We start from the raw sequence: 27974 nt of genomic DNA, 5'->3' as shown, positions 1-27974 counted from the left end.
CGCCTACGCATGCTGCAGGAAGCCCTTTCTGTTCAGAACTGAGCATCCTTTGCTGCGTCTCCGCTCTTCTCCTGACTGCCTGTCTTTTTTCCCCAGCGTAAAGTGCGATCGTAGCTCCACAGTCAAACTGCCATACAATCAAACTGCCGCCTCTTCCCCGCCTGTCGAACTTGGGTATGTTATTGAGCAAACAGATTTATCTCCAGAAATTCTTAGAGATCTGGGAGTACGTACCATTTTGATGTGCAGGAAGTTGAATTAGAAAATCCTTCACGCCCAGATGGTTGTCTGTACTCCGAAGTCCAGTTTTAATACAGCCTTTGCAGCCTTTCAGAACTAGTGTGTCAAGCGGTAGGTCTCTTGGTTTTAATGTCTTGTATATTTGCTATTTCTTCATCCCTCTCATCCAGCTTTCATTTCTGATTTAGTGTAAACAATGACAGCCCAGTACCTCACCTCTGTTGACAGTAATTTTTTTTATAAGTTAGGGAGCTAAGAAACGTTATGTTTAAGTGTTCTTAGACAGATTCTTTGGCAGGTAAATAAAGTTAAACCACATTCACCTTATTTACAGAAACTCGCATTTCCTAAGTGTTTTCAGGCTTGTGAGAGCACTGTCTGTTACCAAATTTTCACATCTTTGTGTCTTCATTTGCAGAAAGTTGGTACTGATTTTGTTTCATTCACGCTCACTCGGATTCATAATAAAATAATGCCAAATTATCTGTCAAACTGAAGTGTGTATAACTTCCACATCACATGAGTCACTGTACCTTTCGATCATGTCTGTTGGCCTAGAAACTTGCCGTTCCCTAAATTTTCTTTTTATTTAAAACAAAACTGTAGCACTAGTTTGCTGCCCTCGTTACTACTAAATAGTATACTTTCTGGTTGTAAGCCTCTCAGGTCAAAGACTGCATTTATGTGAATCGGTGTGACTGGGATGCCATGGCAAGGGAACTGGAAGGGCTCTGTAACCGAAGGAACTCCAGTCGATTCATACAGGCCTACGGCAGCGCTATACCAGCTATTCCGATTTCATCTGTAAAGGCCACATAGAAGACAGATATTGCTACCAGTTCTCTTTGTGTGTTCTTCATAGCGCAATTTCTAAACTATGAGATGTGTAACCTAAGTGATGGCTTTTGTTTGTAGGCAGCCCTCTGAAAAGAGACAGAGATCAAATACTGCGCTGTACGGTTGAAGTCTGAGGAGAGAAAAAAAATCAAAGTACGAAGTCCTATGTTAACTCAGGAAATCAAGCTGTTGTTCTCTCTGGTTCCCTAAGCCATGCTGAATTCTAAACGTGCAGTTTAATATCCAAAATAAAAACAATGTACTGGTAAAACTACACCCAGCAGTACTGGTATAGGCTTTCTGCAATTCCATTCTGCTACCCTAATAAAAATTGCTCTCAAAGGCTTTGTGGCATGGTTTTATTTTCAGAGAGATTTGGGGTTTAGACTTCTTTTTTTTTAAGTACGCTGGGACAACGACATTCGTAGGTAGTGGTCTGAATGTGTTTTTAATTTGAACTCAGTGTTGTCTTTAAAGCTTTCATAGAACCACTGAGAAACTTCCTTCCTTATTGCTGTACATTTTACGCAATTGAAAGGCTCCTTATTTAGAAGTCTTTCAGTAGTTCGTTCTTTATTTCTCCATCTAAAACTCCCTTGAATTTAAAAGAGAATTCGGGGTTTAATGCTGTTCGTTTAAAAATATGGAATTTGCAAAATGTTTGTTTGTTTGTTTGCAATACAGAACTAACTCGGGTAAGAGTGCCAATGTGTTTGCAGCGTTCAGCTAGCAGAAAACGCATACGACAGTCAACAGGCGTGTAACATCCTGCGGATTGTGATCAGAGCAAATTCATCGGTTAGAATATGGAGCAATTTAGATGTTAAAAATGAGGTTAAGAAATATCCGTCAAAATACAAGCACATTACATAAAAAGGTGAGATCTGGTATTAAATAACCAGCGTTGCTGTCGGGCTTACCCCTGCATGTGAATGAAGTATCAGCAGTCACTAGGTGGCACTGACAGGTCTAACTGCGCTCCGGAACCTCAGCTGCTTCCTGCAGGTCTGCTCGCTCTTGGGTTTTCTGACTCTCCGTTATCACGCAGCAGGAACTCTGCCGTCAAACACCGATGGGACCAGCTTCAGAAATCGCGTCATTCCAAAAGGTAACTACTCTCCTCTGACTCGGCTGTTTGGTGTAGCGCTTGCACAGTACAGTAGATGGGTTTTTTTTAAAAACAAACTTGTCATATATCAAATTAATTCTGTGACAATAATTTAGGAAAGAACCTGGAAGAATATATTCTAAGGCATCCTTGATGTTGTTCTTCATATTTGTACAGAACAAAAGCTTCCTCAGATGCCCTTCCCATAGGGAAGGGCAAGTGGTTCCTATTAATGATAGAAAAACGTCCTTTCAGCACTCCGCAGGCAGTCACAGTAAGAGCAGATAGGTGTGAGTGGGTTTAGTTTGCTCTCCTGCTATAACTAAAACCAACAGCCTCCTGAAACATTGCAATAGAAAAAGGCCTGAGTTTATTTTTCACTAAAAGAATGACCATATTGAAATTTTTAATATTAAAAAAAAGTTAGCCAAAAATGATTACATTAAATAGATCACTTTTGCGCAGAAAATGAGCATAAACAATCTAAAATATTTTTTCCCGTGTGAAAGTTATATGTGAGTTGACAGGGTACAGCTACGAACGCAGTTAAATGTATCAGTATTACTAGGGCTTGTTGAAGTTTGAGTGCTTTGATGACAGGAATAAAAATGGACAAACGCAAGGACCTTCTCCACTTGAAAACTTGCTCGTAGTTGGTACACAGCCGTCCACGCGTTTTTCATGAGAGGCAGTGGGCAGCGCAGGAACAGTTGCTGGTGAGCTCTCCTATGCAGCAGTTACTGAAATAGCAGATGGGTCAACAGTTGCTGTTCTTCCAAAGTCATCCAAAAAAAAAAAAAAAAAAAGAAAGAAAAGCCTCTCTGAAAGGGCTGTGGGTGATGTTACTTTCCTATGGTGGCGTAGTGCCAAGAGGCAACATAAATAGGAAGCGCTGTAATTACTGCTGGCTGAGGCTGTACGTGGAATATGGCTGCAGATGCTGCCACGCTAAACCCGTGACCTGACTTCTCTGACCAGAGAAATCCTCTGAAGTAACGTGCCCCTCCCTCGCCATCGGCAGGCAGGCATGAGTGGAGGGGAAGGGACCATGACCGGGTGCTTTAAGAAAACCAAACGCTGAAGGTTTCCAGGCCTCCCGTGAGCAACGTACACCCAGTGGTTGCTCAGCAGCAGCACTTGCTCCCCAGTATCTTTCTTTTTTTTGCAGTTAAGTCCAAAAAGAGAAATGATCAGAATGCTCGGGGTGCTGGTGTGCTGCTTGGTCTCGCAGCAAAGCCTGTCTTTGTGCTGCTCGCCATCGCGTTGGCAGGACCTGAGCCCTGGGAGGAGGGCTGGACCTCGGCTGCCACGCTGCGCTGGAATGGTGTGCGAGTGGGTGATGCAGAACAGGTTTGTCACACTCAAAGCAGATGCTGTGGCCTAAAAACTGCCAGTCAGGGCTCTGGGGTACTGCCTGTAGCTGCTCACAGGGTGTTGCTCTTCCATGAACATCCTAATGCTGTTCCCAGCTCCTGTCAGCTGTACCAGCAGGTATTACACCGGTAACAGTGGTCTGGCTTCTCGGCACATTACAACTGCCTATCTTCAGAGTATGAATAAATGTATGTATGTATGTGTGCTTGTTTAAAGATCTTTGAATGAACAAAGCTGAATGTTCCTGGTTTTGTAATGGCTCTGCAGCTCTGGCTTAATTAACGTCTGGAGTTCATGGAGGCGCTCCCAGGACTGTGAGAAATCATCTGGTCCTTCCCCACAGCCGCCGACGGGCGGGACACTCGGGTACCCTGGATGGACCATCAGTTCAATCGTTACCGTCCCGCTCTGTGGCGTCGGGTGTGCGGGCGAGGGCGCCTTGGACGTGAACTCCACGATGGCAGTGTCGATGGCGCTCCAGATGTTACTGACAGACATGTTCTTGCCCATGGTACTCAAACCTATGTATATGTCTGGCCACCTGTAGCCAGAGGAGGGAACACTCATATGAATGCTAACGAGGTAGCTAGAAAAGAGTCTGTTACATCCAGTGGATTATGAATCAAAATGTACCTAAAACTTAAGATAGAAAGGGAGGGGGAAGGTGGGTGTTAAAACTTTTAACTATAAACAAAAGTAAAACCAGAACAAGCCAGTAATGCTTTTTCTTTCCTTATTGAAACCAGGATGCTATTTAAAGCAGCAGTTCTTCAGTCTGACAGAAAGTCCCAGCAAAGCCCCAGTACCGGTACTGCTATTATTACTGTATTTATGTGTACTGCGTCACAGCGCAAGCGTTGCTTGGCATCTGTGAGCTTACAGGTGCATTTTGTTGGCGCAAAAGGGAAGAGCAGAGCTAAACTGAGAAATACCACGCTATCAAGATAACTTACTATTGCTAGGCCAATTAAAACCTGAATAACCACCATCTCTTGATAATAACCCTCAGCTAAGTGGAAACAAAAAATGACTGAAATACAAATGGAAGCCACCCTGCTAACAAACCATTCTGCTAGAATGTATCAAAGACCCATCATAAAAACAACACTGGACAAAACATCGTTACTGCTAAAGACCATACAGATAAGAGGACACCAGCTGGAGGCTGGTTTTTGTGTAGCTTCAACACAATTCGTTGTTCTAGTCTGGCTACAAACCTCAGTTCTTGTAGCATGGTGCGTACAAGCCCAGGAGGGCTGTGCAAGTCTGTGCGAGGGCAGAATGAGACAGGTTTTGGAAGAAACCAAGGCTGGGGCCTTTACCTGCTTAATCAAGGAAGAGCCCAGCTGAACACTCAGCTCTGAGAATTTGCAGGACTTAGGAAAAAAAAGTTTAACTTTTTTAAACTGTAAACTGACTAAACTTGCTAATGCCTCGTTGCTATGCAGTAAGCAGTCTCGCGCTCTCCAGTGCCATAAACTGAACTCCGGGGGCTCGGTGCGGTACCTGTTTGCACAGATGCTGAAAATGAGTTGCAGAGCTGGGTTCCCTGTGACTTCAGATGACCACGCTCTTCTCATTTTCCTGGGTTTCCCTGCATTGCGTTTCTCCTGTAAGAGCCTGGCCCTCCTCGCCTGCCCCGACGCCAGGAGCCAAGGCGGAGCGGCGCGGTGCCGCACGGTATAAATGGGCAGGTGGGGGCAGCCCTGCCAGTTCCCCCCTGCTCCCCTGGAGAGGTGGATCACCGCAGCAGCGGCTCTCAGAGGCAGATCAGCACCCCCCTGCCCCTTCGGTAGCGCGGGGAGCCCTGCAGCGTGCGGGTTTCCGCTGTTTGTCCCTGTTGTGAACCGGCCCTGAAAGGAGGCTTACTCCTGATGAACTGCTCTGTGAGTTGCTGTGCCCTTCTCTCCCTCAGAAACGGGCTGTTCGAGTACTGTCTGTGTGCTCTGGCTGGAAAGAGCACAGTGAAATGCCAGCCTGCTGCTAGTGTGCAGAACAATTCATAAAAAATTCCAAGAAAAGAATTTCTTCAGTCGACTGAGAAAGTAACGAAATCTGCCCCAAAGGACAGGTGACTGCAACGGTCTCAAATGAAATGTCTTTAACACATAAAACACTATCTGATTTAAGCTTTTTAGAAAAGTATGTTATTGGGGGAAGGGTTCAGCTTTTTGGGTTTGGCCCCTGAGATGCAGGACACTGACAAGACTTTGCTTAGAGCAGGGATCACCTGCTGTGGCCTGCAAGCTGAGCTTCTTGCCTCCCCTTAACAACAAACACTTGTTTCTAATTAGTCTCTTTCCTGCTACTTAAAACCCTTTCTCCACTACTCTAGGGAGATGAAAAGTTATTTCCTGAAAACTTTCCCTCAATCTTACTTTTAAAATTCCAGTGTTGATGCAGCACTTCAGCCTACAGATGCCAGGCTAATGCTGCTTCACTTAGAAAGGCTGAGAAACATACCCTGAAAAGAACAATCCCTTTCAGGTGGGAAGTGAGTCATCTCTGTTCAAACAAATGTGCTTACCAGCACTTTTCTACTCCTGCTGAACCTTCTTATAAGCCCTGAAGTAGAAAGAGAAAGGTGGTGTTCCATTCTGAAAAGATACTATCAGGAACTGGTAAGATCTTAAAGCTCTGTTACAAAAAGGATGAGTAATGCCTGTCTTACCTTATTCCATGCCTTGTAAACACATCCACTGTGTTAAAAGAATCTTCTTCTACTCCCAGATAAAAGTCCATTAGGGATGGTGGAATCCAGTCGCACTGATGAAGGCCTGGCTCTATTGGGACACGTGTGTACCTAATCCCATATTCCTCTAGCACCTCTGCAAACACGTGCCTGACCTCTGTAAGTAAAAACAGGGACACTTTAGTCAGGAATTAGCTAACCAGCTCATCATGTCCCCTGAAAGCTGTTAGGACAGAGATGTCTTTTCTTTCCATGTTTAAGAAAATGTAATCCCATTTGGCTTCTCTTCTGCTGAAATGGTTTCTTCATCTGGACAGGAGTCCCCTTCTATACTGGAAACAATACTCCCTCACATCTGCTATAGGTGCCTTGTCTCCCCTTCAGTGCTGAGCATTTAGTCCAGCAACCCCTTCTAAGTTAGTGACTCTGGTCCTAGAGTGCACCAGAGGTGACTGCACTGTCAGGAACAAGTTCTTCTTCAAGTCCCTGCACAGCCAGATTTGTTGTGAGGGTAAATTGCCAAGAGTGATATGGCAGCTCAGTGCTGGAGTGGGGAAATCTGTCAGCATAGAGACCTGCAGACAGAGATTGGTGTGGAAACGCAACTGACAGGATGGAGTTTTAGCACCTGAAAGAGCTACCAGCTTTCCCAGACTCAAGCATTCCAGTTTAAACTGGCCAGTCTGCTGCTGGCCCTGGCCTGCCTCCTTCAGTGTGGGCAGGAGCATGGAATTAGGATGCTGAGGTGAATTATCAGTCCTTGGAGGAAAAGGTGTAACCTGGGCCATTTGTGCCATTAACCTCCTTGTGCTGCTATGGGAAGACCCAGGTCACCAACCAGCCAATTTGGGCCCAGGTGGGAACATTCAAACTGCAACTGTAGAGCAAGTATCTTACAGTGAGGTTTACCGCCCAAACAGGGAGCCGTGGCAAGGGGGGTCCCCTCTGAGCTGACTCTCCAACTCTCACCTGCTCGGCGCTGGGAAGAAGAGGACTCCCTTCTTACCTGGGAGGACGTGGACGTGCTGGTGCCCATCCATGTGAGGAGGTAGGTGACCTGTCAGCTCATGGAACAGCTCCACCTGGGCCTTTAGCTCCTGCTTCACCTGCGCAGCAGAGAAGGGTGAGAGCAAGACCTGTCAGCAGGCTGAGATCAGGAGAGCAGAAGGGGGCTGCTGGAGACCTTGCTGGCCAGGACTCGGGACCTGCCCCTCGAAGGCACAAGGTGCTGTGATGTATAATCAATGCTGCTGGGTTGCCCAGAACCTCCCCTAGGTGTGGGTCTCTTTATGGTACTGGTTATGTGGATGGTGCCGATACTGGGATTTTCTAAAATACATAGGATATTTGAATACCCGTTTCCCTTTAAAATGAATGGGGAAATGTGTGCTCATATCCCATAGGCAGTTTTAATCACCTGAACACATTCATCCTTGCTCATGGGGCAAAACCAGCCATCTCCCTAGAGAACAAAAGCCTCTCACAAGGTGATGAAAAGCCTACTGCCTACTTAGCACTTCTCTGGCATTTTCCCTTTACCGATCTCTAGGTTCTTTGTAAGTATCTGTTCCAATGCCTCTTCTGCCCCCTCAGATAAATACTTAGCAGGACATTAGTGTACACAGGTACTGAAGCAGGGAGGAATGAGTTCTCAAAGGCTGCAGAGCCCTTGGCAGAATTAGGCCCAGGACACAGAAAGCCAGCTCCAGCTGCCTGGGCAACACAGTTAAGATTCATCTCTAAGCTTACTTACAACTGGGACCTGGGAAAGATCTTCAGCTGTTATGTGCTGGGGTAAGTGCAGGCTGATCTGTATCAGGAAAGCAAGTTGCTTGGTTGTATATGGCCTTTTCCTACCTCTGACATATTCAGGAGACCTTTTGATAGAGCTGTTCTGAATCCCATTTTCCCATGGAAGAATCCGTCTTGGTTGAGCAGAGAAGAGTTTGTCTTGAGCACCTCACATACAGGAGAGCCCTCGGAGAGGTTGGCATGCAGGCCTATTGGGATGTTGTATCTGTAATAGGAATGAAATATCTGTAATAGGAATGAAATATCTGTTAAGCTTTGCCCTTCCACCTCCCTTACGGTGGCCAAAGGGGGAGATTTCAGTGAAAGATCTAGACTGATCTAAGAGTGGTGGTGTACTCACTGGAGTGCGTCTTTGTATCTCTGCTCTTGTAGAAAGTAAAGCAGAACAACACTAATCAGAGCAGAATATCTCCAGGTAGAAATCCTGTGCAGTCTGCCAAGGGCCAGCCTGTGAGACTCCAACTCTGTTCTCACCCTGACTCCTACGGAGAGAGCAGCCATGAGGTATCTCAGGCTAAATGCTGTAACTGCATTAAAACGCTCCAACTGCACTACGTGCTATAACTGCATGCTACTAGTAACTGCCCTGCAGTCACTAGTGACTAACAGAGAAATCTGGACCTTGCAACCCTTTTCTAAAGCACTTCATTAGCCCTTGCTAGGTACTCCCTTGAGTTATTTACCCTGTTAGAGATGCTACATTTGTGAGACATTTGAGTTTTACTTGACAACTTCTAAAGCTGCCCTAGTAGAATCCAGTCGTGTATAAACAGTGCCCAAGGCAGCTGTTATGGCAACAGCATAAGCTACAAGTGTAAATACTGTCCGAGTTTAAGGGTTTCCTGGTCCAAGAGGCTGCAGCTGAAATTGCCTGCAGTGGCCAGGTTTCTGTCTAGTGCTGCAGGTGATCACTCACGGAGTGACAAGGCTAAGCTGTAACAAGTAGCATCTCTGGCACAGATGAAGGATTACTGCAGGGAGGTCAGCAGTGTAAGTGTAGAGCCTTGCTAAGGAATCACAAGGGTACAATTTATTAACTAGTTGCACTCCACAACATTAAAAAAAAAAAAAAAAGAAAAAGAAAAGAAACAAACTATGGAGCTAGTGTATCTGCAGAGCTCCTCTCAGCCACAGGGCTTTGCATGGTCTGTGCTATGGATTCCCCTACAATAAAAACAGGACCTGCGAGTGCTCAGATTTGTGCCGAGTTTCATTAGCATTTCTGGAAATCCTCAGAATCAGCGGCCAAAATGATGCTTTGAAACTTCTTCCAAGACAACCCCTGGCCTCTGGCTGACCCAGTAAGTAAATGACAGAACTGCAATGTTCCTTCTGTGCTGCCCAGTCTGAGTCATGGTGCAGAGTTAATTTCAAGGCAACAAGTCTGTGATGCTTTAAATCCTTCCTGGAACTTCTGCACGGAGCTGCTGAAACTGGGCATGGTCTGTCCCTGTTACAGCCCTCGTACCACAAGGAGGAAAACAAAAGCAATCTCCACTTAGGCAAAGTATGCAAAAAACAGATGTTCCCCTTCTGTCTGCTGCCTGGAAGCTGACTAGTGAAGCACCGCTGGAGACAGAAGGATTGTGGATGGATTGGACCAAGTCAGTATCATTTAGCTCCTTCAGGTCCTAAGGCTTTGGCCCTTGCAGAACTTAAAGTCTTTTTTCCTGGCTCCTCCATGTCTTGTGCTCCAGGTGGATGGTGTAGTCTGTTGCTAGATACTGCTCCTTCTCAAAGACATAAATGTTATGAGTCAAGTTGTATGGACAGCTCTGTGAAACAAAATGAGTCCATGTCTTTCCAGTCCACTGTGTGATTAGGGAGCTTGAATGTTTGCTTAATGGAGCAAAACAGCTTGTGGGAAAAAAGGTCCTCTCTGGCTTTTCTGATTCTCTGCAGCAGGGCCTGATTGTATAATTGATGATAAATGTTCATCTGGTTTTCATACATGGGGCCCAAGCACATCACCTGTGCACACTAACTCCGTGCTAATACAAGAACTGGAAGATGCTGTCAGGCAGCTGATGGCAGGGCAGGAGGCAGCTACAGGGCAGAAGGGGTGCTGTGGCAGGAGGGCCTCCCCTCCATCCCGCGATCTGCTGTGTACCCTGCACGAGCCCAAAGGCAGAGGGGGAGCCTGTGGTTCTGTTTTGGTTTTTTTTTTTAGAAGTCCACCCCAGGTTCTTTATCATGTCTCTGGGAAGCTCTGACTGCATCAGCTGATAGCATTATTTGTACCACAGCCACTGCTGTCTGCAAGAAAAAGGATTCATGTGTTACCATGAATCAGCAGATGGAAGACTTTTTGTTGAGCACTCTCCTTCTCATGTGTTGTGGGAGGGCAAGAAATGAACAGCTGAGCCTCTCAGCGTTGTCTCCCAGGAGCATCGAATGAACTACCTCCAATTGTGCAATGCCTCAAATGCTGCGAGGGAAGCTGCTTCCAGGAAAAGGCAAGCCCCTCTGACAGGTGTGGGACACCAAGGAGCCAAGCACTGCACTGCGTAACATTAGAGCTACTCCTCCGCCTGAGCTGAAACCAGCCCCAGAGCTGAGAATGTGCAGAATGTGGAAGTGCAGAGAGAGCTGGCCTTGTTCTTGCTGTAAGGGGAGACTCCGACTGTAACATTAGAGCATGTTTCAGAGCTCTGGCCAGCACCAGATGAATATCTTAATAGTTTTCTCTTAGAGTTAGTCCTGGCTGGTTTGACAGACTAACCACGCTGAGGCATCTAAAGAGGAGCTGCTAGAGTTTAACGGCTCTGGGATACAGGGACTGAAACCAAAACTCAAAACAAAGCATGTGAGAAACTTGTACAGAAATATTCACCTGTGGGAGATGCACAGAAGCAGGCATGCTGGGAAAGCTGTAAGGATATGGGAAGGAGGACAACGCAGCAGGTACAGCAGGGTTCTGCTGCTGGCTAGCATTTGCCTGTACCTAAATACGTGTGTTCCCTCTGGATACAATGAGCCAGGTGACGTTCCTATTCAGCACCAAATGTCCTGCTGCCCAGTGTTCATTCCTAACAGTGCTGACACTGCATGAGTATCTGAAGTCCTAAGCGCAATGAGATGAAAACATGAGCAAAACTTAAAGCATTATAGTAATTAGCTGGGCTGTACCTTGGGAGACAGGACTCCAATCATGCTCTGTCCTGACCAGAGGCTTGGGCTTTAAGACTGAACCAACAGGCTTTTTTCCCACTGACGGCTACACACACTGGACTAATTCCTGCTCCTGAGTGCCTCTCACCACTGAAATGTAGCCTCTCCAAGCAAAGAGCAATGCCAAGGCATGCTGTATTGTAAAAAAGGCAGGGAGAAAAGTCAAGTTATGGGAATATCCTGGAATGGCCCTTTTTTCAGAGGGCAGATGATTGTTTCTGCTACACAAACATACTTTATAGTTGCCCACATCTTTTCAAAGACTGTGAAGTATCTGCTATTTTATTGGCTGAAATACTGAAGCAGAGACCAGCAGCTCAAGCAGCTTATATAGCATGTGATGCCACACTGGGAACAGAGCTCAGCTGTTGTGGGTTTGGCCACATAACCACTCCTCTGCCTACGTCTTTTATAGATGGGGCCGGGTAAGCCCTGCTGGTCATTGCCAGTCAAGTCTAACTGCTAATTGTTCCACCCAAGATTCAGAATAAAAGGATTGGCATTGAGCTTCAAGCAACAGTGTAGTTTCTGCAATAAAAGCACTGCAGTAACAGCTACCATTGCCAAAACAGAATGATGCTGAGGAAACTGCTTGGTGTCTGTAAACTCATTTTGGTGGTTGTTTTAAGCAGCAATGACCCTTCTACAATCTGTTTGGAGAGGCCCATGTCTAGGTGTTTGCAAGTCTGTCCCACTGCTCTGGAGAATGCACAGATGTGAAGCAGGATTTAGCACAAGGGTTCAGTTCACTCCTGATAAAGCCAAAGGACAGTGTCTAGAAGTGTGTGCTCCTGTAGCATAAGGAGTGTTAGACTGGGCTGTCTGTAAGCTTGTTGAGAAGAGGTTCAAGCCAGTAGCTTCTGTAGCCACTACGGTCAGTCCATTAGTGCTACTTCCACTCAGAGAAAGTTGGCTGTTAAAGCCAGCCTGGCTCTGTGGTTCTCTGCTCACCATCTGCGGGGGGGGGGGGGGGGGGGGGGAAAAAAAGGAGATACCCTTACAACAAATGCTACAAGGAGCAACAAGGAATTCAGTCTGGAAAGATTTCTGAGCCAACAAGCCCAGCCCAGTTATCAAATAGAGAGAGGAAATACAATCAGCTAAACTGCTTCCTTTTCACGTAGTTGCTTGTTTTGCCACACCAGCGCTCTGAACAAATGTCTCTGCTGAGGCAGTGGGCTTTTGTGCCATTGCAATCCCTGTTCGTTCATATCCTTAGCAGTAAAGGGTCCCTGGAGAGTGTTACTGTACTGAGTCACTCTTTAAAGTGCGCACCAGCTTTGCACATTTCTGAGCTTTGTGGATAAATAACAGTGCCCCAGGTCCTGCTTGGCCACGGCATGGACTCTGTGCAGTCCCTGCGTTCCTGGGAGCAGTTGCAGTGGCTGTGGGAATTAGGTGATTCCCCAAGCCCAGTCCCAATTGTCTTGCTGAAGGCTGCATGCTCTGGCATAAGCATGGCACTTGCCCTTTTCCTTGATGGGTAAACAGATCCCACCTTCAGCATCCTGTTTGTATTCTTATCTGGGAAATCACTGGTTCATGGGGTTTCAGCCCAAGTGTGACGCAATTAAGAGCCTCATGTAAATATCTGTATCTACACATCCTGCTTCAGTAAACATCCAAGTGTCTGAAGCCAGACAAAGCAAGGCTGTGCTTTGTGCGAAAAAGTGCACCTCTTAGTTTCTCCATGTTGGCATTTTCATACTTCCCCCCCCCCCCTTTCACCCTTCAGCAAACTGTAAGATCTAACTGTCGGTCATCAAATAGCATCTTCTCTTACTCCATTACTGCTAAGAACTTATTCCTGCTGGACAAAACACTGCAAAGCCTCTGCAGTGTTAAGAACTGGTACTGTTACATAGCTTAGGGACGTGACTTTCTTTTTAATTACACCTTTGTATCAACTGAAGCGCCTGTGTCCGTGACCTTACATCAGCAAAAAGTGCTGCTGCCAGTAAAATTAATATGATCTCGGATTCTAGTTTAAGGCCTCAGATTGGGCCCCACCTCTAATCCAAACACAGTTCAGCAGTGGAACTGTCTGCCTTGTGATTAACAGTCAGATAAAAGGGTGATGAGAAAGCATGAGAGACTTCTAGATTAGTCAGATGTTGATGGGGAGGGTCAGAATTAAGTCACAATTTACACACACATTTTGCAATTAGTGTTGATGGGAAAGGAAGTGAAAACATAGACAGCAATTAAATGTGGTTTTGTTAGACTCTTCTGTTAAATGTACCCAGATGTTGTGGGGGCTTCAGCTTTTGTGTAGCTGATGTTCAGCATTTAAACTGCAAAAAAAGCAGGAAGACTGAGGTTGTGTTCTAAAATACGTCACTCTTCATCAAGTATTTGGATATAATAATCTGGAAGATGGTCCTAATACTCAGTCACAACTGAGCTAGTTGATAAAAGGGAGGGAAAATACGGCAGGAAACAATCTTAGGTCTCTCCGTTTCTGCTATTTCCGTATTTCTAAGGAAAAATGAAGGAACCTGTTCATTTCAGGTAACAAAATAACCCTTCCAATCTCTGGGAAAGGCTCTGGAATAAGCACCAGGAAGACTGGCTGACTTCAAGGTGGGTCTTGATAAGTAGAAAATTGAGATTATATTACATGGATAACCAGGAAGTCGCAGTCAGCCTGTGTCCCATAAAGAGAAGTTTTGAGTTACTGAAAAAAAACCCTGTGATGGAAGTCTTTTCTCCCGCCTGCTGTTCTGGTTATGTACTGCTCTAGCAGTTGCTATCAATAGGTTTGTCATTTGGTGATGAATCAGGCCTCTGCTGAAACCTCTCTTTTGCCTGAAGTGAGTGGGTCCCTTTTAGCCCAGTTGTGACAGTGAATGAGAAAAGCCCAAGATCCAGAACCTAGATGTTAGGGAAGGTGTATTATTTACTGCTTGCTTCTGCTGTTTTACAATTAGTTTGTGCTAGAGGTGGTACAAAGATCTGCTGACTACCATCACATTTCTGCCAGGGCTTCTAATTAAAACACGGGGCAACAGATGGTATACCCAGAAGCCTAGAGAATTATTGTGAAAATGAAGGGAAGAATGAAATTCCAGAGGAACTGTGTTCCTTTCTGAAGGATGCCAAGTCCTAACATTGCAGGGCAGCATTGAGATGCTTAAGAAGGACTAGCCTGCAAGAAAAGTTTTCTTGTTACTAATTAGCTTTGCCTATGTCCAATTGACTGAAAACCAGGTGAGGAGATAGAGCTCAAGACCTGCAGTGACGAGCAACCATGTCATAGACAGTTAATCAAGAAGCACCCAGATAATCTCCACAAGCCATAGAAACAGCCCAGCACTGTTTTGTCAGAGGACAATCCTGGCACCATGTGTGCAAAAGACCAAATCCCACAACACTGGAATGCACCACAGGAAAGACCAAGCTACTTGCTTCAAGCCTCTTCTCTCAGCTGGTGATAGATCCAGTCTCCCTGCTTACTCCCACTGCTCAAGGCTGAAATGTCTGCTGTGGAGCTAGGCATATATGCATGTGAGTATATATATATATTGTATATATATAGTACTCACTTAGTTGGGTGTCTGTGGGGGAAGACAAACATGGGGAGAAAAAACAGGGCACACTGTCATCCCATAAAACACAAAATATTGCAAAGCCTCAATATTCACAGTGGGATGGGAGACAACACCAAGCAAGAGCAAGAAGGAGTAACAGTGGCACGGCAGTCAAGCAACAGTGATACTTTCCCATTTTCGCACCACAAGATGAGGAGGATTCAATGACATTTCTAGTAAGTCTGCCCTATTAGACATCTGTGTTTAAAAAGAGTTTGCGTGAACCTTTGCAGTAGAGGAACAAATATCTTGGGGGTGACACAAGAGTTTGTTTACATGCACAGATGCCAATTCAGTGCACGTGTACTAGCAGCACCTGAAGTGGGGCTTGCATTAGAAGATGAGGAACGCTTTTCCCCAAATTTGCAAATGCTTCCCCCGTGCATGGGTAGGGCTGAATACAGCTGCAGAGAGTGACACAAATGAACTGCAGAACCTGGGCTGCTGATCTTCAGTGCTGACAGATGTTCCCAAAGTCACCCTGCTTATATTCTCAGAAATAGATTTAAATCCATTTCATTCACATTTACAATTCAAAACTACCCCCCAAAAGAATGAAATTGTAGCAGCAGGTTGCAGCTTCTGCTGTCACCTGCCCTCCAGCCTGGCTTTTCACACCCGTATCAGCTGTCAGCACAAGTGTCATGACCTGGATTCAAAGATGCTTTTTAAACCTCTGATTACACGGCCTACTTTCTGGCTATGGAAATGAGGCCAGGTGGATTCTATATTTAAAAGCCTGCTAAAGACCATGGCTAAAATAGCTGACAACGCTACCAGAGTATTGGGGCTTAAAGGGTTTCACAGTGCCTCCATGTCAGAGAGAAGTGCTGGCTTTTATCTCCTTGTTTCTCATTTCATTAGTTTTGTTTACTAACAGGATTTTAGGCATCTCAACAGTGTTGTGTCCTTCTGCCTCTCCCCTTATTATCCCAGAGGCAGTTCCTCTCCCAGTGTTTGTGTGTGATCTCTAACCTTTTTAACAGAAGACCAGTTTGCCACTAACACCACACCCTGGCTTTCCTGTACCACCCAACACCAAAGAAGCTACAGGCTGCAAACAATTTCCAAGTACCCCCATAGTCATGGCCAAAATGAGGAGGTGCTCAAGGAGAACGGGGACAGCATGACTCTCATGAAACTGTCTCCTGCAGCAGCTGTATTTGAAGTATAAGGTCTCAGTTCTTCTAGTACCAGTACAGCTCCGCTCCTTTTCTGCTTTCCTAAATTGTTTCTCAGACCTGCTGCTCTCTCTTTCAGGACATACTCCTGCTTGCAAGTGCCTGCCCACGCTGGAGCTGAAACATTACCTGGGTTTTACCTTCTAAAGACAAGTAATACTTCCTCTTAAAGGATTTGCCGGGCTAGTCCATGAGAATGACACATAGCATTTGATTTGCCACAGAGCCAACCGTGCCAGCAACCTCTGAAAAGTTTGTGAAGGAGCAAAGGTGGTAGGTACAAGACAGGTAAAAGGTATCGTCCCTCTCTTTATGTATGCAGTTTTTACAAATGGATTTATCAAGCCTAGAATTAATAGAAATATTAAGGTGCTTTTTTAAAAGGTTTCAGGGGTGGAAAAAATCAAGTTTTCCACTGCCCAGACTTATAACAGCCCTTGCAGAATCACACCTTTCCCTGATTCTGCAACGAATCTGGCTGACCCTGTGTTCAGCCTGGCTGAAATACATCAAATTAAATGAGGTATAAAGATTTGTGCTTTTATGCTCTAATAGTTTTAGGGTTAGCAGCTTGGCCTGGGTACATAGTGTCGACTTTTATTCTGATGGTGCATCTCTTAGAAGTGTGAAAAAAGAAAGTCCAACAAACCCAAACTCTATTAGTCAAATTGTGTAAGTGCCTTTCTATCCCGAGGAAAAAACAGTGCAGTGCAGTGGCTAATACCAGAGAAAGAGCCATTATGGGTATGGTTGGCAGGTCACTGGTTTTACTATGAAGAGTCTTACTAAATATGCCTGGAATCCAGTTTTCTTATACTGCCCTGGGCTATGATACAGTGTTTATACGGGGGCTACAAAATACTAAATTTTACAGGCTTGGCTTTCCGTGGATGACCTGTGGAGGCTGTCCACAAAGGAGCTAAAGAAAGTAGCTTACCTCCTTGCCAGCTTGGCTGCATCTGCTGCAGCACTTCCGTTGACTAGAAGGGACACGTTAGATACCGCACCAGCCAGGAAGCAGTCCACGATGCCTTGGTTTCTCCGAGGACAATAGCCAAAGTCATCTCCAGTTACTATTAGCTTCACCTGAAGCATCCTTAGAGGTCATCCCTAGCAAAAAAGTGAAGGAGGGAAAATCGGAACGATCAGCAGTCTGCGGAGCAGAGGCAAACAGGAAAAGACCGGCTCAACGGGGGCGAACCCAGTCGTGACTCAGCCCCTGCCTTAACTCCTCCTGCTCCACCTCGGCCCGCCGCTTGCCCCGCGGCGGCCGCCGCAGCCCTGCCGTTCCCTGCGGGAGCGCAGGCTCCGGCGCTGCTGCAGATGAGGAGGGTGCAAAAGGTCAGGGGCTTGGGGGGCTGATTTAATCGCCTGAGGGTGCGGCCGCGGTTCACGTTCCTTTCCCCGCTGCACACCCTCGCCGGCGGTGCCCGGTGAAATGGCACCGGTGCGAAGCACCTGAGGCAGCCCCGCCGCCAACGATCCGCGGCCGGGGGGAGGCGCGGGCCGTGGCGCGGCGGACCCGTGTCCCCGGGGAGCCGCGGCCTCCGGCGGCGCGGCCGGGCCCTGCCCTCCCGCTGCGGCGGGGGCGGCCCCGCAGCCCCCCCCCCGCCCCGGGGCGGTGCGTACCTCCGCTCCTGCCCGCTGCCGTGCCCGGGGCCGCCGCCGGGTGTGGGCGGCTGCTCGCGCACGGTCCCGGCCGCCGCCGCGGCGGGGGGGCTGCCGGCCCCGGCGGCGGAGCTCCGCCCGCGCCGCCCCGCCGCGCATCCCCCCTCCCGGTGCTGCCGAGCGGCCCCAGCCGGGAGCTCACCCGCGGCCAGCGGCGGCCCCGGCGCCGCCGCAGCGCCGCGAGCAGCGGGGCGGCCCCTGGCGGCCGCGGCCCGGCCCGGCGGTAGCCGGGCTGCCTGCAGGTCCCGGGCGGCGGCGGCGCTGCTCGCGGCCGGGGGGGCTCTGGCGCCGGGGAAGGGCCTCGGGGGCCGCCTCCGTGGCGCTGCCGCGGGGGCAGGCGCTTTGCCGTGCCGCCGGCTCTCGGCGTTCGCTGCGCTGAGCAGCGCAAGGATGGGGCTCTTCTGCTCCGGACCCCCGAGGCGAGGCTCGCGCCTGTAGCTGCAGGGGGGATAAGCAGCTCAGTTCGTGCTCTTCGGTTCCTTCCGTGCAAAATTAATCATCCCGACGATGCCACGAATAGACAATCCCTCAATCCGTGACCTCCATAGTAGCCACTTGCTTGTTTTTCCCCACCTTGGTTTGCTGGCGGCGTGAATTCGGTGTGAGTTCGGAGCTGCAGCTCGGTACTCCCTGCTCAGGGAGTCCCCGTAGCCCTTAATGCGGGGCTGGGCACGGGCGGGGGCAACAGAGGAGAGCTCCAGGAAGGGCAACTTCTAACGTGCTGTCGTTCAGTGCTGGATGTAAGCCAGTTCTCCGTCGGGCCGCATGTAAAATCCTGTTTGTCCTGGCATTGAACTGCTGCTTTTTCTTACTGCAGAAAAGCTATTCTTGACCTACCAGAATGAAAGTGAAAGCACTGAGTAGCTTAGACATGGTGAATGGGAGATATTATCAGCCTGCATTTTTCACCTGTGGAAGGAGAAGATGAAGTTCTATGAGAGTAGAACACGTCCCTTCTCGGTGTAATGTTATTCCAAAATATTCACCCACTCCTCCTATTGCAGGAGGATGTTTGGGGCAGGGCGAGAGTGAGAGTTCAGAAAGCGCTGGGGTAACATCTCCATGGATTCAGGGTAGCTGTCTTGGTGGTTGCTGTTAACCTGCCCTAGGAAGCAGGGATCACACTGGGACCCTTGCATGGATGATGGCGATTTCCATGTCTGAACCTGTGCCAACACGGAGGTAAGAGGGCTGGGGAAGAGAAGAAACAGCTGTCAGGCCAAGCATGGTCTTCTTGGAAGAGCAGCTGGGGTGGAACAGGTTGGAAAAGGCTTCAAGGGCTGCTTCTATGGGAGTAGACTGACCATCCTGCTGCTTCGTTCATAGCTAAGGCAAAGCCATTTGGGCTAACTTAGCACTCTCTCATTGCAACCACAATCCTGCTCTCAGTTCTGGGCACTCCTTGCATGAAGAAATCAAAGCCTCCAGGTCTTCCCTCTTTCTGCAGAATTAAATTCCTAAGAGACAGCCAGTGTACCCAAGCCCCAAAGTCAAGGCAATGACGTGCAGGCACAACCAGAGACTGACCGTCCTTCTCAGCAAAGGAAAAACCATCAGTTTGTGGAGACAAAGGAGCACAGCTCACTGGAGGGAATTCCCCTTCTCTCACACCCGGAGCCGAGGTATGAAACGTCTGTATGTGGGGGCATGAACACCTGTGTAGCCAGTGGCTCTCCGTGTCCGTTTCCCCACAAGGACTTTGGAGTCAGTGAATCGAGGTAGGTTCCAGCCCTGTTGATCTTTAGGCTCTCATCAATTCCAGTCCACATAGCAAACTGCTACAAAACTTTGGAAGGGGAATGCCTCTGCCTCCCACCTCAGACTGCTCTGCAGCAGTAAAAGTGTTTCCATTAGCCTGAGAGCACTTTGCAGGGGCAGCTCAGATTTGGACAATTGTTTGTAAGAGTATTTTGATACTTTGAAGGAGGAAAATAAAAGTAGAACGGGTGGTAGCAATGTTATTCATGGAAGAATTTGGTTCCTAGGCTGTGCTCTCCCTATAGGCCCCGAAATGGGCAGCATGGAGACTTGTGCTGGATCTAGAGTGGACATCAGCTGCCTGTCACTTTGTAGAGGTTACTCTTCCCTGGCCTGTAAATGAACACTGACTACAGGAAACCACGGTGAGAGCTGGAGTCAGCCTTTGGCCCCTTAGTGACTCCTCTCATTGAAAAATTGTATGGAATGCAATTCCAAACAAATCATGCTAAAATACTGTAGAGAACTTTCTAAGTCTTCATTCTAGCCATTCCTGTGAGCATTTGTCATTAGTAGTCATATGGCTCTGTTACAGAAAAGGTTTTGATGGTCTGTAAGGGTTTCCAGTGCCCTCTGCATTTTGGAGTGGGTATTTGTGCAACCACTACTTCCTTCCCCTTGTGGGAGAAGAACCTCACAGCCTGCCCACATTCCCCCAAGGCTTCGCTTACTGATGAGGGCTATTACTGTAACAGATGAAACCAGCACAACTCTGAAGTAATGTCGTGAATAAAAACCAAGTACCTTCTGCTTTTGCCAGGGCAAACTGGGGGGTTTTTTTTTGCCTCTTTCTAGCACTGTCAATGCTGCTTGCCTCTCTACAGGTGAGAGGCACTACATAAGAATCTTAGACAAAGCTTGGCTTCTCAGCCTTCTTAACCTTAGTATGTGTTTAATGCTATTAACAGTAACATCCTTCTTAAATACCGCATGCAGTTCCTGGAGGCTTTTCTTTTCCAATTTCATTCCTGTTTATCCAGCTCTCCTTCCCATGACTGGAAGCAAACACTCCCCAGCAAGCAAATCTCGCCACCATGCCACATCCCCCTGGGATCCCAGCACAATGTTTCCTCTGCAGCCTGCGTACCCCAGCTGGCTGCCAAAATAGCCCTTGCAGCCAGGCCCCCCCCAGTCTGGAGGAAAGACACTTACAAATTCAACCTGGAGCTGAAAGGCAAGGCAGGCTTCCTCTGGCTAGTCTCTCCCCTTCAATGAAGACATGAATGAGAATATTGGCCAGCATTTCTGGTTCAGCTGCGTAAGCCAGGACATGTACTAAGCACAGGGTGCATCTTCCAGCTTAAATGAAACAAAACACAGCCCTACGTTATCTTAGTTGCAGAAGCCAGCCAGCTTCTCTCCACCCTCAAGTGCTTTGCTGGTTTTGAGCTTGAATTTCTTTCCCTGAACTTTGAGTTATTCAGTAGCAGATTTAGAGGTTTCCTGTATTTCACAAAAGCATTTCCTAACAATTAATGCTTCCAACAAGACATCTGTTGACATGTTGACATAAAAAATGTATTTTCTTTTTCTTGTTCCCTTGGCTGCAGTGAGTTAGTTCATTTGGGATTACAATGGTAGCACAGTAGGAGTTGGTTTGTCTTTTCCTTGCATGAAATTTTGTTGAAAATGTGAATTGTAAAAGACATTTGAATGAGACAAAGTAAAATCAATTTTTTAAATGAAAGGATGTTAACAGTTTCTTGTCTTCCTCAGCCTCAAAGATTTACAAAATCTTGGAAGTTCAGTGGCTTCTGTAGAAATGCTTAAATTAAAGCCTTTTAATCGCTCTACCAAGGCCGGTTTTCAGAGGAAACAAGACATCTGTGTTCATGCTGTCAGCGCCCATCTCAGTCTCCTCTTAGTAGCAGTGGGATGCCTTGGCCAATTCCAGCCTCCTTTGCAGCAGAGATGGAGGTCCTGCAACGAGCCAATGCAGCATGCAGCTCTGAGGCTGCCGTCCCCAGAATGATCTATAGCCCAGGTACCAAACTGCCTGGTCAGTCGGCCAGGCCAGGAGATGAAGGAGGGCACTGAGGTGAGGCGTAGCGCAGAAAGGAAAAGAAAATGAGCGGGCTTTTGCAGAGGTTGAGGTAGGCGACATGCAAGAGTGCTGTAGGAGCATGTGTTCATTAGCTGTAATTTTCAGCATCTGAGCTGAGTGAACCTGAATAGAAGTGAAGAAATGTAACTGCGAGGAGAGCTGGACTGCAGGGGCCCGGATTTCCTAGGATTCACAGACGTGACCAGCCTTGGGTGAGACAGAACAGCGGCTGTCCTGGGTCTCTCGGGAAGCCCGTGCTGCGTGGGGCCCGGGCAGGCGTGAGGGGGTGGGCCAGCGCGCTGAGGGCACCGGGCCCGGGGCAGGGCGCGGGGCCCGCCGAGGCATCGCCCGCCGGTGGGTGCCGGTGCCCCCGCCGGTGGGTGCCCGCACTACAACTCCCGGCGTGCCGCGGCGGGGGCGGCCCTTGCCTTGCGCAGCGCCGGCTCCCGCCCCGGCAGCGGGCGCGGGGCGGCCTGGGGAGGAGGCCGCCGGGCACGGGGGCGCCATTTTGGGGCCGGGGGGGTTCGCTTCCAGCGCAGCTGGCGGCAGCGGGGAAAAGAAGCCCGGAGACGAGCAGCGTATTCCCGAGTCGCTCTTCTGAACCCATGCACCGTACCTGAGGTGAAAGCAGCAGGGAGCATTGCTCCAAATTGATTCAAAGTTAATCATATAATGTTGGATAGAGACACCAAAATCCTGTGGGTAGTCCCCTTACTTCGGAGTTGCAATCTGCTCCATATAACAGCTTCCTCCATCTTGCATCAAAAAGGGTTGAAATCCCCAAATTCTAGGGTACGTCTGCTAAGAGTGCAAAGGCTTCCCTGCACACCACGTAAGACCGGCTGGGCGGTGTACCTGTCACCTTCCCCTCCCTTTTCTGAAATCATCTGAACTTACACCAGTACAAAATAAGGTCCACACCTGACAAGGTGCATGGTGTTAACAAGGCAGCAGAAAGTCAAAGGCAAAATTTGCCATTATGACCTTATTATTAACTTGACACTTGCATTAAATTACGGCGTACTGTTAGAGTACCAAACTCAAATCCTCCCTGATGCAGATAGCAGGCCTCTGGTCTTCAGTGAGACTATGTTTTGCTCATTGATAGTGAATTTTAATCCACCTTCTCATTTTTCAGAGGGTTATCTTCTCTCTGCTGCATTTCCTTCAGAGTGTCTAATGTAGAGTAAAAATTAAATCTGAATGTGAGCTAAGCTACAGCATGTGTGATTTCTGACTGGGTTTGAGATGATGTAAAGCACGCCCATTCCTACTCTAGATGCCTCTCTGCCTGATGTTGAGGTCTATTAAATATAAAAAGATGCCTGGTCAAAAAAGAGTTGGGGCAGGGAATCCTTCTACTAGACAATTAAATGATGGGTCCAAAATAGGTACTGTTTAACTGTGGGGATTAATAGCTTAACCTAGACTATCTGATTCCATTAACTGTTTGATTGCATCAAAACTCAGGAGTTCAGTTTGCCCTCTCTGGAAGTTATTAAACTATCTGGAGCTCATTTCTTGGTATTTATGATAAAGGTACCTAGAGGAAATGATCTCTAGGCGGAATAACACATTTACTGAGGTCAGAAAGGGGAAGATTTTATAAAAGTTGCATAGATGTTCAGTGGAATTTTAAGAATTACTTGAGTATTTACCTACCATTGAAACAGATAGATATCTAGAAGTTTTTCAAATCCCATTAAGCACAAAATTATTTTAAAAGCTTCCTGAAATGATGTAACATACATTGTATTTTTACCTTCTTATACTGAAATGCAGTTAGTCATCAGAACTACAATTCCAATCTGTGTCCAGAAATTCAAAATAACTTCCTCAGTTTCAGTTTACACTATCTAAGCAAGAGCAGAGTTAAGCCTGACTCTGATTTTGACAAATGTTGATCAGGAGCCATTAATATAAATTAAAGATACCAGGGGCAGGTCCTCACGTTAGAAAAAGAAAAAAAAACAACACAACTATATTTTACATATAAAGTATTCATGCATAAAATTTTTAAACATTGCCTTTGATATTTTTTTTTTTGACAGCTGGAAATAGTTTGCATTTCCTCTACTTCTAAGCACTCTGCTTCCTAAAGGCGTGGAGTGGGGAAGCAAAAAAAGTAAAGTTGGGAGGATACAGGTTTTTCAGAAGTCACGAGGAGATTGTTGAGTCTCCTGTTGAAAATGCAGTCAGACACACTTTTATCTAACTGTGAAAAAATACTTTCAGAGTAGCTTGGATTTATGTTTGTTCCTGTTACAAAGGTACAGCCTGAGATGATGTTTGGCTTCAAAAAACTGAAGGGCAATGGCATAAGGCTATCAGCACAAATTAATAGGGCTGAAGCAAGGAAATCTGAAGAGTTATTAGAAATCTCAAAAGCTTACATCAGAAGAGGGGGACAAAAAGATTTTGCCTAAACAAAAAATGAGTATCAGCAAAGTAGAATTAACCAAGAAACCCATTAGCCAAAATTTCACTCCTCTGCCAGAGACGACAAAACTACTGCCTCCAAAATTCGCTGAAAGTCTACCACGGGAGGTAGAAGACTCTGTAAAGCAGGCTACTGCTGAACTTTTTAAGAGAAACAACAACCTCTAAAAAATCTAGTAGTACAAATGATAGCCAGGGAGAACTACCTATTTTATCGGACATGGAAGAAGAGACTGCTGTAGAACCATAAGTATTACTTGTCGTCTCAGAAGAGTTCCTTCTACAAAGGAGCTAGTGTTACCAATGAGAACACCAGGAACTCCTCAATAACATTACTACACATGTAAGTTAATCTGGCAGATCACTTACAGTGATTGTTGTTGTCTCCCAGCATCACTGAAAGCACCTGGAAAATCTCAGCTGATCGAATGGAAATGGATGATAATTCTTTTGGAGCTCTGAGGGGAGATCCCATCTTCTTGAAGGACTAGCATCAGTCAGAAGAGGAGTTGAGAGATGCTGACAATGTTACCAGACACAGATCGCTAGGACTCTGCAGAACTTTCAAGGAAGTCTTCCCTTCCTCAAAGACTAGAAACAGAAGACAGCAATAAAAAAATCATCAACTCTTCTCTGCCAGATGAAAAAAAATCTTCAATTTAAATATGGATATGTTGATACTTTTTTGTCAAATGTCTTCTGCTTATTTACTTACTCTGCTTATTCTTACATTATGTTTTTATCTACTGATACAAAAATCTGAATAGCTGATTTTGGGTATCTAGTCCTTAAACAACATGGGCTGAGTGATAAGAAACTGTGTAATTCTATAAATTATCGGCAAGCCATATTTTTTGTAATTTCTGTTTCTCCCTGGATGACAGCTTTCTATTGTTATTACTACTGTTTGCTATTTGTGTTATGCTTAGGGGTCACAGTTAGAAGCGCTTTGTTGTAAGGCATGGCAATGGATAAAAATATTTGATCTGAAGTTTACAACCATCAATTCATCAGTGAGAGATGAAAGAAGACAGAAAGAACCACAGAATGTTTACAGGCCTGATTCTCTGCTGTTACTCCCTTGATTTCAGTACAGTTCATCCTTATTGATATCAGAGAAAGGACCAGATGCAGAGAAAAGTCACTGGAAGAGCTCATGTGGACTTACTTTTGTACCAGGTACTAATATCTTCAGAACTGTGCCCTATATATTTTGCCTAAGGTTGTGACAATCTGAGAAAGAATCCAGGCGATGTTACTGCAGTGTTCTCCATATAAATCAAGGGCTGTCTATACCCAAAGATGCACTGGTGCTTTTTTGGGTGTAGATCAAGCCTCTGAGTTGCCTGCTATGCTACCTTCGTTGTCAGTCACTGCTTTTGTCATGCAAAGCAAACAGAAAGCTTAAAGCATGTTTAACAAAGGCCACTATAAAAAGCAGGAAAAACCTTTTCTATAATATGTTGCTTTGGGCCAGCATATGCCCTCAGAAATTTTTTTGTGCCACAGATCCCTGTATGCTGAAAGCATTTGCCACTGCAGAATCCACTAAAACCTGTATTTCAGGGAGGGCCAGGTTATACCTACAGGTGCACCTGAGTGGAACTGGTAGGCAGTTTCAAAATCCTTGAAAATCAAGTGTGCACAAGGACTGCAGGGTTAAGTGATTGAAGGCAGAAGGCATTCTAGTTACAGTTTACATTCTCCCCTCTTACAGCGCTGTTGAATTATTTTGTTTGTGTGCATAAACAGGAACTATAATGAGATTCCTATCAAAAAAGCTGATGTTTCCATTACCAATGTGCACCGTCACATAATTTCTGAGGCAAGTTTACCTGTAGCTTACAGCAGTCTACTAGAAACAATAGCGGGCCCTGTAGCAATGAGGTGGCTGTTAATTGCCATGGGTGTTTGGCATTGATGGGGTTCTTTGTTGGCAACCGTTCTAACCCAATTATGTTTCTAAAGTAGGACTGAAAAGCATTGTAGGGATCACGATGTAAATAGCACTAAATGCACTGAGACTGCACGACCTCCCAGAAAGACAGACAGGTGCCAGCTAAAGCCCCATATGATTGATTTTCCACGGCTAAAATGGCAACCACAGACATCTGGTTTTTCCCCATTTATAACAACAGCAGCAAATGTGAGCCGTTGTCTTAGTTAGAACAGCAAGGCTTCTTAGAATGACATAGAAGTATGGCATTCGACTATCAATGGGTGAGCTTTTGCTTTTCTGTGAGCAAACGTTTATACTTCCGGCACTAGGAAATGAGTTTTTAGTCCTCAGAAAAACACAGAGAGTCTGTGTGTGTGTACGCGTGCACATACATAACTGAGTTTAGGACTTGGGCTTGTTTTAATGCAGGCCTGACGTTTAACTCAGATTTTTCTTAGCTATATAAAATGGGGCAAAGCCAGCATAAAGAAAACTAACCATTCAATTGAGCGGTATCACATGGGTAGGAAAAAGCCTGACAGATCCAGGACTGGTGGAAGAGCTAGAGAGTCAGCTGAGCATCTTACGATGTTTCCGCTAGCCAGCAACACTAATGTGCTTTCTAAATCATCCTATAAGAGAAAGTGCAGCGTTGCAGTTCTTTGCTGTTGCACATGCAGAATACCATTGTTACAAAGACTTACGTCCCAAGGCAGGTGCCCTTCTACCTGTTTCCTTGCTGCTAAGGTCAAAAGCTTTTGCTCTGTTAAATGACTTTGTATTCCTGGGAGTGTTACATGAGACTCAGACCAGACTGTCTGTGATGTGATACATGGGTCAATCCAATGAGCAGTTTCAGAGGCAAAAGCTAGGGGACCACGTAGGAGTTCCTGTGTCCATTGTCCTTGGTTGCTTCCTATTGATAACGGAGACTTTGGGGGGAGGGGGGGGATTTCTTCAGTCTGCAAAACTATGTAACAAAGGACAGCATGTACGTTAATTTATGCTGCTGTTTGTTTGGGGTTTTTTTTATACAGAACAGAGCTTAATAATCTCTTTTTGTTAGAATTTCACGAAAGAGAGCGAATCACAGAAGGTAAACTTCCAGATCCAAAAGCAAAGATGCGATCACTACAGCTTAATGATACAGCAACCATTGTTAGTTTTTCTTCATATATTATGTATGCCCTATCATCAGAAGCTCTAATATAATCCAGAAATTACAGGACCAGTGATATATTTTCATGCAAGACAGTTCACTACCATGAACTTCCTTTGGTTTTCAACATTATGTTACAGTTGTCTGTAAATCCCCCAAATGGGGACACACTTACCACAACTGTAAGAGCCAGAACTGTAGGGAGGAGCAAACCTGAATGTGCCACCTGCCAGCTCTGAGCTAGAAGCAGCCTGAACGCAACAGCACGGGCTGATTGACCTATTTGTGCCCATTCCGGCTCCCTGAGGCTGTACCTAGACCATTACCCGTACCTGGGCTAGTAACCTTACAGCTGTTTTATGTCTGACAGGGCTCTCACTGCGAAGGCATTTGTTCATCCCAGGCTCTGATGATAACTGATTTACCAGTCTCACAGCATGTTTTCTCCCAAGGCCCTTAACGGTCAGTCAGATTGATCCGGCCAGTATTTTTCTTACCACCCAGACTACAGTTTAGGTGAGAGGACTGCTGCAACAAACCTGGCCTGCTCTCCTCCGACATAAACCAAATCTCAGCAGGAGCAAACTCCCAGTGAGAGAAGCACGAGGATTCCTGTCAACGCTGCCCGGGGGCGCTCAGGGCTACCGCCTGCTGGAGCGCCCGGCAGCCGGGGGCGAAAATGCTCCGGGCTCGGGGGAAAGGCACTGCGGGCCCCGCCGGGCGCTCGCCCGACCGACGCAGCCTGTCCCGGGGGCCGCAGGCCCGACCCGGACCGCGGATCCGCCTGAGGCGCCGCTGAGGTAAAACCGCCGCGTCGTCCTCCTCCGCGTCCTTCCCTGGGAGGTGCCACGCCGCTTGCCCTGATTGGTCACCTTTTTCCCTTGGCCCAATGAGCTCCTCCTGCTGGGGGCTGCCGGCGGTGAGGTCACTAAGCTGTGGCCCAATGCGGAAGCGAGGCCGAG

General features: G+C 46.8%; 1 protein-coding gene and 2 long non-coding RNA genes across 8 annotated transcripts; 2 read left to right on the top strand and 1 right to left on the bottom strand.

Annotated features, from left to right (window-relative positions):
- Nucleotides 1-209: 209 nt before the first annotated feature.
- On the bottom strand, nt 210-27951 carry YDJC (YdjC chitooligosaccharide deacetylase homolog). Of its 6 annotated transcripts, none has more exons than XM_087754269.1 (8): nt 27552-27951; nt 24284-24505; nt 18247-21351; nt 16943-17115; nt 8109-8268; nt 7258-7357; nt 6231-6408; nt 210-4100 (listed from the first exon to the last, which is right to left on the bottom strand). In XM_087754269.1, exons 4-8 carry the CDS (start codon nt 17098-17100, stop codon nt 3770-3772), a joined length of 927 nt encoding a protein of 308 aa, XP_087610395.1. In that variant the 5' UTR covers nt 17101-17115; nt 18247-21351; nt 24284-24505; nt 27552-27951; the 3' UTR covers nt 210-3769. The 6 variants fall into 6 exon arrangements, with proteins under 6 accessions (XP_087610395.1, XP_087610396.1, XP_087610397.1 ...); XM_087754270.1 differs by having other exon boundaries at nt 18247-20730; XM_087754271.1 differs by lacking the exon at nt 18247-21351.
- LOC148056100 (uncharacterized) lies at nt 6051-7301 on the top strand. The gene is made up of 3 exons (XR_015703991.1): nt 6051-6180; nt 6290-6410; nt 7172-7301. It is a non-coding gene; the product is annotated as an uncharacterized LOC148056100 (long non-coding RNA).
- On the top strand, nt 13746-16278 carry LOC148056099 (uncharacterized). Its single transcript, XR_015703990.1, has 4 exons — nt 13746-13817; nt 14445-14741; nt 14881-15000; nt 16085-16278. It is a non-coding gene; the product is annotated as an uncharacterized LOC148056099 (long non-coding RNA).
- Nucleotides 27952-27974: the final 23 nt, after the last annotated feature.

Source organism: Nipponia nippon, unplaced genomic scaffold, assembly GCF_047370975.1.
Source record: "Nipponia nippon isolate SJK-2023a ecotype South Korea unplaced genomic scaffold, ASM4737097v1 scaffold_18, whole genome shotgun sequence".
NCBI lineage: Eukaryota > Metazoa > Chordata > Aves > Pelecaniformes > Threskiornithidae > Nipponia > Nipponia nippon.
The sequence above is the reverse complement of the archived record's forward strand: the minus strand, read 5'-3'. Positions and strand labels throughout refer to the sequence as shown.